The sequence below is a fragment of the Haliotis cracherodii genome, unplaced genomic scaffold (assembly GCF_022045235.1).
Source record: "Haliotis cracherodii isolate W230 unplaced genomic scaffold, xgHalCrac1.p SCAF_2, whole genome shotgun sequence".
Classification (NCBI taxonomy): Eukaryota; Metazoa; Mollusca; class Gastropoda; order Lepetellida; family Haliotidae; genus Haliotis; species Haliotis cracherodii.
Genome location: NW_027266275.1, coordinates 31,181,927 through 31,194,533, shown reverse-complemented (window position 1 = coordinate 31,194,533; position 12,607 = coordinate 31,181,927). Strand labels below are relative to the sequence as shown.

The 12,607-nt window shown below is 41.4% G+C and overlaps 1 protein-coding gene across 1 annotated transcript in view; it reads right to left on the bottom strand.

The window, feature by feature from the left end:
- LOC139467976 (polycystin-1-like) overlaps positions 1-12,607 on the bottom strand; it is a 62,571-nt gene that overhangs the window by 27,065 nt on the left and 22,899 nt on the right. Inside the window, exons 9-15 of the mRNA XM_071249600.1 lie at positions 11,916-12,139; positions 11,312-11,465; positions 10,575-10,675; positions 8,347-9,225; positions 7,574-7,803; positions 6,423-6,619; positions 1,047-1,316 (exon numbers count right to left, since the gene is read on the bottom strand). Of these exons, the coding sequence (XP_071105701.1) occupies positions 1,047-1,316; positions 6,423-6,619; positions 7,574-7,803; positions 8,347-9,225; positions 10,575-10,675; positions 11,312-11,465; positions 11,916-12,139 (2,055 nt within the window). The remainder of the gene's footprint in view (positions 1-1,046; positions 1,317-6,422; positions 6,620-7,573; positions 7,804-8,346; positions 9,226-10,574; positions 10,676-11,311; positions 11,466-11,915; positions 12,140-12,607) is intronic.

Genomic DNA, 12,607 nt, shown 5'->3' with positions numbered 1-12,607 from the left:
AGTCATACGCTACCAAGGCGATGTTTCAATATAATGGTGGTAGACGAATAGCGCGGCCGTAACAACCAAGCGTACAACGTGCAATGTCTGGTAAATGAATGTTGATATGATTATGTTGAAAAATCAGTGTGCACCTAAGTATGCTGGTAGAGACAATACTATAATAAGACAATACTAAAAGCTCTTAAAATCTCATAATAAGGATATTTATATTGTTGATACAAATTTGATATTTTTTCATAGATTAGCGCTGGCACAATGTCGACGAGGTGGCACAGATTCATTGACTGAGTTTAATTTGGTTATTGAATTTTGAGAGACACAGGAATACATCCTAAAAAATGGAATTTACCTAAAATACAATTGAGGATGATGTCAATTTCTCTAAGTCACTCATAAATATGATTATGTAAGAACTAAATATATACGTCGACAGTTCTATGAAAATAGATAATTAATATCCCTGCGTCCCTGTTCACAATAATTCTTTACACAATATATCCGTGTTTATATACCAGGGGCAAAAGAAAGTATACCAAGTTTTTTTAATGTATTTTAAAATTAAAAGAAATGTTGATGAATTTGTTCATGTCTTTTTAACCATCATTCATTTCTGCATCAGTTAGTAAAAAATAAAATGGTTCAATGAAGACTGGGGTAAGACATGAATTGCAACCACACGACCCCTACCATGTTCGAAATGTAAATTTGTGCCAAAAATAGCAAGTTTCATTGATTTTCAAAATAATATGTGCAAGATAACCAACCGCAGATGTATGATATGCGAAATGTTCTTTTAAGTTTTAAAATGATTAAATCCAATTATATCTTAAAAGATAAAACCATGTAAAAGTATTCTTTCAGTGCCGACGAAACGCCAGTACAGTTCATTTTTTTGGTAACTTCAGATATTTTCAACTGAAAATCAAACATAAAATATAAATAATATAATCAACTGCGAGTTAAAGTTTCTCTTGCCCCTAAGTTAAATTCAACGATGTAAACTTTCATTTTAAAGAAAAAAGGTTAAATCAAAGTTGTATTACTGTAGAATGTAAACCCGGCAATTCCGTTGTCATCCTGCCACCCCGAGCACTTGACGTTGAACGCCCCAGTCCCTTCCCAGGTGAGGGTGCTGGCCTTGGGGGTGATGACACAAGTTCCGGGTTGAGGGGGTCGATTCAGTTGGATGTTGAGCGCAGCTTGGCCAAAATCACCACCGGGTTTTTGACACTTGACCGAGAACCGGTACTTGGTGACAACAGGGTGAAGGTCGTACATGGTTGGTTTGATGGCGATTGTTTCTGACTTCATTCCTATAAAGTAACCAGCTTCGTATTATCTATAATTTATTTGTTGATGGGATGCTCTCGCCTACAGCTCAAATGAGAAGTTCCCATATTAACACGCTGCAGCTATTTCGGATAGACGTATACCACTTACATATTTTAATGGTTACGTTGATATACCAGAACGAACCCGTTTTGATAATACAGTAAAGTACGGTTATAACGAACTCAAAGGGACTACTAGTTTTAGTTCGTTATAACCGTAATACGTTATAAACACATATACAGTATAACTACAGCAAATAGTCGGGACTAAAAAGTCAGTTCGTTATATCCGTTAGTTCGTTATAAGCGTGTTCGTTATAACCGTAGTTTACTGTACATACGTGAAAGGACAGTTCTAATCTTGGATGCTAGTAATACTATGCTACTCATCATTTGCTAAGGACCACACCTTTCACTATAGACGACTGTTTTAATTAGTCCTCAGGAAATGTTGAGCAATACATTATTCCAGGTGGCCTGATTGTGACTGAATGCTTGGAAACGCGTTGTCATGCGAGTACTTTAACACATGATCTGGCTCATGTTTAGCTGCGTTTCAAATTAAGAGATGAACTTACGTATTATCCCTTGTAAATCTGAATATATCGGATGCTCGATTAAAATAATACTTGTATAGTTCATAAAGTTAATCATTGTATAGTATGAGCAAAGACATATACAAACTTTTAACTGTTACATTAATCGAGGAAACATACAAGAGGAAGGAAACAATCCTGGGACTTGAACCTGACTTAACGTGTAGGCGAATGTGCTTTGTGAAGAGGATCATGCAGTGAATGCTATTGTGCATGTCCACGTTGTAAAGTACCAGGACATGTAGGTGTTGTGACGTTGACACGGGACAGGACAGCTGCAGTTTTTACAGGACAGTGCAGGTCTGCGTTGTCACGGAATAGAACTTGTCCGCGTCGTTACTAGATAGAACATGTCCGCGAGGTATTGGATAGAACAGGTCTACGGTGTTATTGGATAGAACGTGTCCGCGTTGTTGCTAGATAGGACATGTCCGCGAGGTATTGGATAGAACAGGTCTACGGTGTTATTGGATAGAACGTGTCCGCGTTGTTGCTAGATAGGACATGTCCGCGAGGTATTGGATAGAACAGGTCTACGGTGTTATTGGATAGAACGTGTCCGCGTTGTTGCTAGATAGACCATGTCCGCGAGGTATTGGATAGAACAGGTCTACGGTGTTATTGAATAGAACATGTCCGCGTCGTTACTAGATAGACCATGTCCGCGAGGTATTGGATAGAACAGGTCTACGGTGTTATTGGATAGAACATGTCCGCGTCCTTACTAGATAGAACATGTCCGCGAGGTATTGGATAGAACAGGTCTACGGTGTTATTGGATGGAACATGTCCGCGTCCTTACTAGATAGAACATGTCCGCGAGGTATTGGATAGAACAGGTCTACGGTGTTATTGGATAGAACGTGTCCGCTTTGTTGCTAGATAGGACATGTCCTCGAGGTATTGGATAGAACAGGTCTACGGTGTTATTGGATAGAACGTGTCCGCGTTGGTGCTAGATAGGACATGTCCGAAAGGTATTGGATAGAACAGGTCTACGGTGTTATTGGATAGAACGTGTCCGCGTTGTTGCTAGATAGGACATGTCCGCGAGGTATTGGATAGAACAGGTCTACGTTGTTATTGGATAGAACGTGTCCGCGTTGGTGCTAGACGGAACATAGGGGTTACGTTCGGTATTTCCAGGATATTCTCACGATGTTAACTTCGATTACCTGAACCTTTTCTTCCGATACCGACAGTCATATCTCTCCTGTGGATCTTCCGGTCATTGCGTTTATCTACGTTGCCCAGCTACATTTATGGGGAACAACTCACTAGGCACTTCGCTTTCAAAAATAACTTCGTCCAATTTACGACGTCATCAAGTTGCGAGCGCGTCTCCAGAAATGACATCGTGGTAGAATAATGTTTTATCGTGAAATAAACCACGGTTCGTTCTCCATTGTCCCTTTGCGATTTATCGCGTTGCTTTCTTATATTTCGCGATAATGCATGTCCGCTTTGGTACGGGATGGTCCATGTGCACGTTGTTGAAGCGTGGTTTGTGTCTGCATGCATTTGTATATATCATGTATACGCATGCCGTTCTACGATATTGGAACGCATAGGCAGGAGTTACAAGACATATGCACGGCCTGGTATAAGATAGAGTATGTCCAAATGTAATCTTACAAGACGGTTACCAGTCAATGGATGCGATCGGTTTCATAATTCGCCAGTTCATCGCTGATTCATACAGATATTACCCCGGCTGCGTGGCTGCGGGAAAATACCAATCTTAAGGCGGGTGCGTGAGTGAGTGAGTGAGTGAGTGAGTGAGTGAGTCGTGATACATGCGAAATTTTCATAATTGTGATACAAGAATGTCCCATATAGAGTAAAATAGTTTTAAAATATCGAGGTTGTGGACGTGTATACATTCGTAAGTTTTCCAACACATGTGTCAGTTACTACATGGACGTGCAGTCAGAGAAGATAGTACATGTTACAGCTGACCCAAGGAATAATTACCCTATTGATATCAGACATTCCAAAACATTTGAATCTTCAAAAGCACAAGTAAAACACATATTTTCCGTGACGCATATGAACAGTATGAGGTATTCTGCGCCACGTTTCTATATAAATTGATTCTTATTGAGCATGCACCGAGGGCATGGAGTTGTGTGTGTGTTGTTTAACTCCAAATTCAGCAATAGTCCAGCTTAATGACGGCGGTCTGTAAATAATCGAGTCTGGACCAGACAATCCAGTGATTGACATCATGAGCATCGATCCACGCAATTGATATACAAAGACATGCATCAACCAAGTCAGCGAGCCTGACCACCCGATCCCGTTAGTCGCCTCTCACTACAAGCATAGTCGCCTTTTACGGCAAGCATGGGTTGCTGAAGACCTATTCTCCCCCGGATCTTCACGGGTCCCGAGAGTATGGAGGCAAGCGCAATATAAGTACTCATTATTACTATTATTATTATTATTACACAGAGATTACACATACAGACAGACGGAAGGACAAACAGACTGGATTTATACAGGGAACAATTAGACATGGACAAGACAACCTGACATCATCATACAGAGAAACGTTGTACGTTGCACTAGAGAAGGTGTGTCATGAGAACAAGGTGATGTCCTATCGGAACTATACTATACATTAAGTCCAGTGTCTATCAGGGCCGTGATTAAACATGAAATATGTGAAACGAGGGTTGATTGCTTAGTCCTGAACCTCACATAGAAGGAATTGCGTAAAGGGATTTTTGTAGTTGTGGACATAACATGTCATTTAGGTATATCCAGAAAAAAAACTTGAGTCAATTGATCGGTTGTTTCGCTGTGACGAGTAAGTAAAAAATGCAGGGTTCAGTAACTGTTGAATAAAGACAAACTTGAGGATGGAGAAGTGATCGAGTATCTGTCACAAGGCTTGACACAAAAAGCCATTCGTGACGAAATGAGCACAATATTGAGGAATAATTTCCCTTCCTATGCCACTTTAAAGAGTTGGGCAGCACAGTTAAGGCGTGGTAGAGGGAGCCTTGAAGACGTCCCCCGTCCTAGAAAGGCCAGCAACACAGACAAGATCCAGAGAATCCATGATATGGTGATAACCTAGCGGTGAATGGGTGAGCGTCATGTGAAGCTGAGACAAGGTGTGTTCATACATGAGGAAAATGCACCAGTGCACAAATCAGTCAATGCCATGACTAGAATCCACGAGTTGGAACTCCTTCAGCACCAATCGTATCCTCCTCATCTGGCTCCGTCAGACTTGTTTCCAAACACGAAGCAAGCTCTTGCTGCAACCTATTTCGACTCGAACTATGACGTCAGTATTTTAACCTAGTGGACTTCTGCAATACTGGGATACAATCCCTCCAACGTCGTCGGCAAAGTTTATCTGCGTGGAAGGGGATTATGTTGGACTATAACCATATTAACGTCATGTGTGAGGCTCAGAACATATCATTCACCCCTCTTATAACCAGAAGTTGTGCATCGTGGATATAATCGGAACAAGTGAAATCATTATGGACTTAAACTATAAGATTATGCCATATAAAGCGATACCAGCTAATGTTGAACTTTAAAATAAAAGTTATAAAGACATGTATGTCATACTTGTTTAAGACGTAAACTTGTATTTACCCACTTATGGCATTACAAAGAAAGTGTTATCAATGATGTATAATATTATGTTAAGGGTAAAGATATTCTAAATGTTGACAATGAACATGTCTAGGAACTGTGTGACAATGCTATACAGAGAGTTCTATTGTAGTCTTTCTGGTGACAAGGTCTGTGACGGTGCAGAGATAGAAAGTGTCCCGTGAGATTTGATACCCTTACCATCAATTGCTGAACGCAAAGAAAATAACCATTATGTGTTAGTCAAATTGATACACAAATGAATCGCATCTCATGGTGCATCAGTGTACGTTAATTGATTCAGCGAGTAACAAAGGATCAACATTTTAACACTGAACCCTGTATGTCAGAGTGCTTAGCCACTCTCCCATACAGAGACTGAAATTATACAAACACTCCCACTTGAACAATGAAGTTAACATCAAAAGTATTGACAAGGTCAATTATGTATGAATGTGATACTACTTACAATCGACATGGATGAGGACAAGCATCTTAAATGTCAGGACCGTAAATATACGGATAAAAACAAATCCACAACGACTTTCAAGAGATAAATACAATCATGCAGTTCTCGGTATAACCAATTAATATCTTTAGCATAGAGAAAAAGAAAGAACCATTTATGCATCCAACCTAACATAAATAAAAAAATAAAAAATAGAAATAAAAAATAAATAAAAATAAATATATATAATAAATAAATAAATAATTGGTATTTGAACGGTTTTCTACCCTACAAAAAAACAACAATTTAGGTACGTGGCTTCAAGTACCAGTTTCGTTAGGCATATTTCCACCCTTAAACATTCATGTACAATTTGCGTCCAAAACTTTCCTTAAATACTATCGACAAAAACCAACAAATACCCACCAACAAGATGGGGATCCACTTCGGAGTCGAAGTACGCCCGCCAGGGCCATCGGAAGTCATAGGAGTAGGCGGTCCATTGGCAGTTGAGGACAACATTAGCCGCGCAGTCCTTGCACTTCACCTCCAACGCCAGACGTTCCTGCGACGACACCAACTTACCGTCCGCTAGCTGGGTCGTCATGCTGCTGCCAGCCGGCCTGGAAGTCAAAGACATCAGTAACAAAACAACCAAAAGCGGTCACATTTTGACGGCATTCGTTACTTGAATATACTGCGGACATAACGAGGCGAATGGGGCTGTGCAGAGTTGCGTCCCTCAAAAGCACCAGAAACCTTTGACCGTGGGTCGCGCTGGTTCTGTTTGTAGGTTTGTAGGCACTATACGCGTGCTTCTGGGTTTCACCAAAGTGGTAAACGTCTACGACCTGCTTCACTTCGGGTTTTCTCCCACATTGAGCTGACAACGCGTTGTATAACTGTAATACTGTTCAAAGCGGCGTCAAACCAAGGGGATTAGAAGTGAGTTTGCAACAGCCGACTATTTTACTGTATCGGGAGTTGGCTGTTCTATCACAAAAGCCTTTAGGAATCGCAATGAGGTGAATTGGTGAAATAGGAATCATATAATTCAAATTAATTTGGGTATATCGCCTTTGTATTTGTATTTACCTTGGTCTGTTATTTGAGTTCGAGATATCCGGAGATTATTCAATCTGCTTCAACAATGAACGAGTAAGTTTGACACAATGTACCCAAATGTGAATTGAACCTGTGTCGTCGGTATCAAGAGTAAACGCTTTGGCCTCTCGGCAACCTAACCCCCTTGCCACAGAGTAAAATGGTTCAAAATGGGATTGGCATCTATATCGCTATGATTAATATTGTTAAGGAGTTAACTCGTAAACCAATAGTTACAATCCTTCAATTTGTTAAATATGTTAGGCCCATTCTTTGTGTACTCCGTCGCTATTTTGCTTAAATTTTGCTGAAATATTGCTGAAACTTACTGGTGTCAGGTTTGTCTGGTCGAGACTCGATTGTTTAAAGGCGTGTTATATATAACATTCTGACTGAGGAGTTAGGATACATTCACTGACGCTCAAAAATAAATCCTCGTGTTACATAAAGCTGATTATGATTTATATATTTACATGATGTATAAGTTAAGAGGAGCGCCTGCGACGATATTGACGAGAATGGTGCCGACAGATGCTCTTGTGTCTTTAGATCCATTGCAAGAGAGTTCGATCTGCTCCCCGACCACGAACAGGTTGGTGTTGAATGTGAGTTCTCCGCCTGTTTGTCCAGTGATCGAGTCACAAGCAGTTGCCAAGGACAGATTCTTCATTATTCTACAGCTCCATGTGAATCCATCGAAGCCCTGTAAGAAAACGTCGCTCTTCTTACTTTTAACTTTTAATTTGTTGAAATGGTCTTGTCGAACATCTTCATTATTCATCCTCCTATATTTGCTTATCAATCAATAGCATGTGTGTTTAGAAGTTCTCACTTAACCCGTAATCTTAATGTAGTCGTTTGTATTCCAGAAATAAATGGGATACAATAAATGTATAAATAATAATAATAATAATATTGGCAACCGCCTGGTGCAATCGGGTAAACAGCTTTAACCACAAAGATATTTATGTTACACACGCCAGTCTCGTTGTGCAGAGTTGCGTCCCTTAGGCGTGCAGGAACCTATGATGGTGGGTTCGAAGTCTTATTATGCTTCTAGGTTTGTCAGCACCATATTCGAGCTGGTGGGTTTCACCAAATCGGTAAACTTCTAGGACCTGCCTCACTTCGGATCTTTCCCCCCAATTAAGCTGACACGCCGTGACATAACTGACATAATTTAATGTTCAAAGCGGCGTTAAAACGAATTCACACATTTACCCAATACACACGCCAACATATTTACCTGGGGAGCTGTGATGTCCACATCCGGATCGAATGAATATTTATCAGGGCTAAAGGTCACCGGAAGATTCTCACCACGGTCAACCTCACTGATGCCCCCTATCTCCATGACGACCACGAGGTCAGACATGATCACCTCGAAGAATGTGTAGTCATACCCAACAAAAGTAGTTCCGTCGGCCAAGTCCATTTGAATGCTGTAGGTCGCCTTGTACAACCCATAGGCTAACTGTTTCGCTCTGATCACAAGTTCAGCTTTGTCAGACGTAAAGCCAGTGGAGCCGTTATATCTCCCGTACTCTTTGTCAGCCCGTTCAACTTGCCATAACTTGATATTTATAAGAGTAGAAGCGCAGGTGATATTTGACTTGCCTCTGATGACAATATCTTTGCTTTTCTGGAACTGAAGAGGTGTTCGGAAATTTGTGACGCCATCTTCAATGGTGATATCTGGCTTGTTGCAATCCTGGGAACTTACAGAATGGTATAAATATATATGCGTTGCAGAGAAGGTGTTGAAAATAGTGGCGTTGATCTGGTAGTTACCGACGGCGTCGTATTTGAAGCGTACGGTCATTGGGTTCTGCAAGGAACCCGCAGCCCTTCCTCCTGCGAAGGCTGCTTCTAGAGAACAGTAGGCAGGGTCGCCGTAGTTGTATGTCGTGCCTGACCCGTCGTCAAAGTTAACGTTTAGGCAACTCTCTTCGCCCATCTCGTCAAACTGGAAACTGAAACTCTTCTCCTGTCCAGCTTTGGCGTTGGGCGTTAGCTCGGTGACGACGATGTTGTTGACGGGTTGTCTCATGATGATGGTTTTAGTTTCTGGCGTAGATTCTCCAAGGGGGTTGACGGCTTTCACCTCCACCGAGTATTGTCCCGCCTAAGATGAAGATATTCAATGATATTATTACTTTATGTCGACAATGTGAATATTTGCATTTATCCTTCTTGTGAATGAATACGAGAGATCCTTTTGGATTTGTGGTAAACTTTGGCCCGTAACCTGGTTGATAAATCTTTAGTGTTAAAATTTTGACGTTAACATTTACGCTAATCATAAAAAGGCAATTATTAATAAAACGGTGCAGTATAGGTTTAGCTATTGTTGTTTAACATTTAACCTTGATATTTATATATTTGACAGGCTATTGATCTTGAAATAGTTTTGCACAGGCCCGTGGTCCATCGAACTTACTAATGCACATATTTATATATTTACATGTATTTCATATACGTATGTATATGTTAGTGACCCATGACGTGAAAAAATGAAAACAAATCAGAGTAATACCAAAAGAACCAGTAAAATGCCTGGTATTAAACAATACGTTTACACATGGAAAACACTGAACACCACTTACATACTCTCATATTGTTGGAAAATATGTAAGAATGTCATTGATCTCATTTTTTATAAATGTCTAAGATACCTGGTCCACATCCTGATCCTGTTTGGTTAATGTACTGGAGGAGAGAGAGAGAGAGAGAGAGAGAGAGAGAGAGAGAGAGAGAGAGAGAGAGAGGGGGGGGGGGGGGGGGGGGAGGGGGGCGCACGCGTCCCTTGGGCGCGCCAGAAACCTATGATCATGGGCTCCAACCCCGGTTAGCCCCAATTATATTTCTAGGTTCGTATGTTTCACTAAAGTGGTATACGCCTGAAACCTGCATGACTTCGGACTTTCCTCCAACATTAAGCTGACACGCCATGGTATAACTGTAATTCTGTTCAAAGCGGCGTTAAACCCAACTCTCACTCTTGATAAAGTACAAAATCCAGGGCTTTGTTTTGGTTGAGTCCCATCCGGGATTCGAACCCATACTCTCAGAGCGAGGCACCTAATTATCAGCACACAAATACAACTCGAATCCTCACTCTGTGAGTGGGGGTTCGAATCCCGGATGGGACTCAACCCCGAAAAGTACTAGAATTCGTAATCTGCTAAGAAAGTGTAATCCCAAATACAACATTTATTACATTTGACCACTTTCTAGAAGGCATTTTCAAATTATACTTCCTAAAAAATATATAGTAAGCGCACTCTTCCAGTGTGCCGATCATTTAATTCTAAATGTACCGTGACCATCACAAGTAGTGAGCTAAAGTTGGGTGACTTCCATGAACTGAATACAACGTGTAAGTTAGGCAAACGAAGACAAAGGAAAGCCGAGCCCTGTCTGATCAGGGGAGGCAACTCATAAAAAATGAGTACACAATGACACTTGTCTCACCTCATTCAGCATGCAAGAAAACACACTTGTGGTCTTGTTGCACACGACGACTGGGGAGCTGGAGACGTGAACAGCCGTCATCACATAGTACACGGGAGTCCCTGGACACACAGACAACATGCATAAGACAAATAAGGAATACCGAAATTCCAATTAATATTATTAAATGAAATCACTGAGCGCTCATTCGATATACTTCTTGATCCCCAGGCGAGCCTTCCATTATCATGCTATGTACATTTGTTGTTTAATTATAACGCCGACCTCAGCCATATTCAAGCTGTTTGACAGCGGTCTGTAAATAATCGAATCTGGACCAGACATTCCAGTGATTGACATCATGAGTATCGATCTACTCAATTGGGATACGATGACGTGCATCAACCAAGTCAGCAAGCCTGACCACCCGATCCCGTTAGTAGCCTCTTACGATAAGCATGGGTTACTGAAGACCAATTCTAACCCAGATCTTCACGGGTGTTCTTTTTGGAGCATCATTGGGCATTTGACACGTTTGATTACAATATAGATCTTGATTATCGATCAGAATGGGCACCGCCATTTTGTTTGTAGCAAATGTAAGTGATATGAGAAGTGAAATCTGATTGGTCAATAGGGGGGACATACAAGGGACATAACTCGCGAAAGCCAAGACATTCCAGAGGAGTTCGGCAAGGGTGGAAACTGGATTTTTACAGTCAGTTAATCAGCTCACTCACTCAAGTAAGAATACGTACCTGGTCCTAGAGTTGTGGTACAGGTGATAGCGGATCCTGTGGGGAACTTCACATTGATCCCTTCCAGACCATCCAACAAGGGGCCGCCGACGGGAACGTCAGGCTGGTACTGACACAAGTAGGACGTGGTGGTCAGTGGGATGTAGCTGCCGGCCTGGGAAACAGAAAGGTATAGCGGTATAATCTCGCTAGTGTCCAGTACAGCTTTAGACAGTCCATTACGTTAGCTCTCCAGCGAAAAAATCGAACTCTGAATTTGGCGACGCAACTATAAGATAGTGACGGAATCTACATTAGTATAACGGGCTATTATGGACACATTATTTATTGTTTAACGCCGCACTCAGCAATATTCCAGCTACACGACGATGGGCTGTAAACAAACGAGTTTGGACCGAACAATCCAGTGATTGACATCATGAGTATCGGTCTCCTCGGTTGGGATACGATGACATGTATCAACCAAGTCAACGAGCCTGGTCACCAGATCACGTTAGTCGCCTCTTACGACAAGCATAGTTGCTTCTTACGACATGCATGTGTTGCTGAAGACCTATTTTAACCCGGATCTGCATGGGTGTAGCAAAATATAGCATGCACTTACAAACAAAGTTGCGTTGATACTGGAACCACCGTTGGCCATGGTGAGTTGGGCAACGAAGTGACCGTCCGAGGCGGGGGTGTAGCTGTGGATTTCGACTAGGGTTCCAGCGGTCAAGGCAGGAACAGTTACAGAAACCGGGGGAGAACCATCGCCCTGGTTTATTGTCACTGTGGCATTAGTCGGCATAGGATTGGTAGCACATTCTACGAAGAATTTAATTGGATCTGAAATGCAAAATACAAACTATAACATTTTTTTATCAGTGAGCGAGGATAGGTTTACGCCACGTTCAAGAACATCAAAAATGGGCTTTCCGCATGGTACTGATATGAAAAACCCAACCCGGTTCATCCACGTGGAGGACGAAGTTGTCGTGATGAATCTACCTCTCCATCCCCACGGAAATTATGACAATAGAACAGTGCACAACATCAGGTATCCTGAAACCACAGTCGAACACCGTTGTGTCGAAGGTGAAGGGACATATATAAATAAGTCGAGTTTTATGAGGTTCGACACAACCGAATTATGAACATGGCATACATATATCGATTTGCATGAAGCATGAACAACACGAAACATGCGACCAACAGACAACGAGAAACTGAAACAAATGTCCAACATTACTTTTATCATTATTGGCAATAATAAAAAGTAGGTAATTGAATCAATAACATACAAATATGTTGATG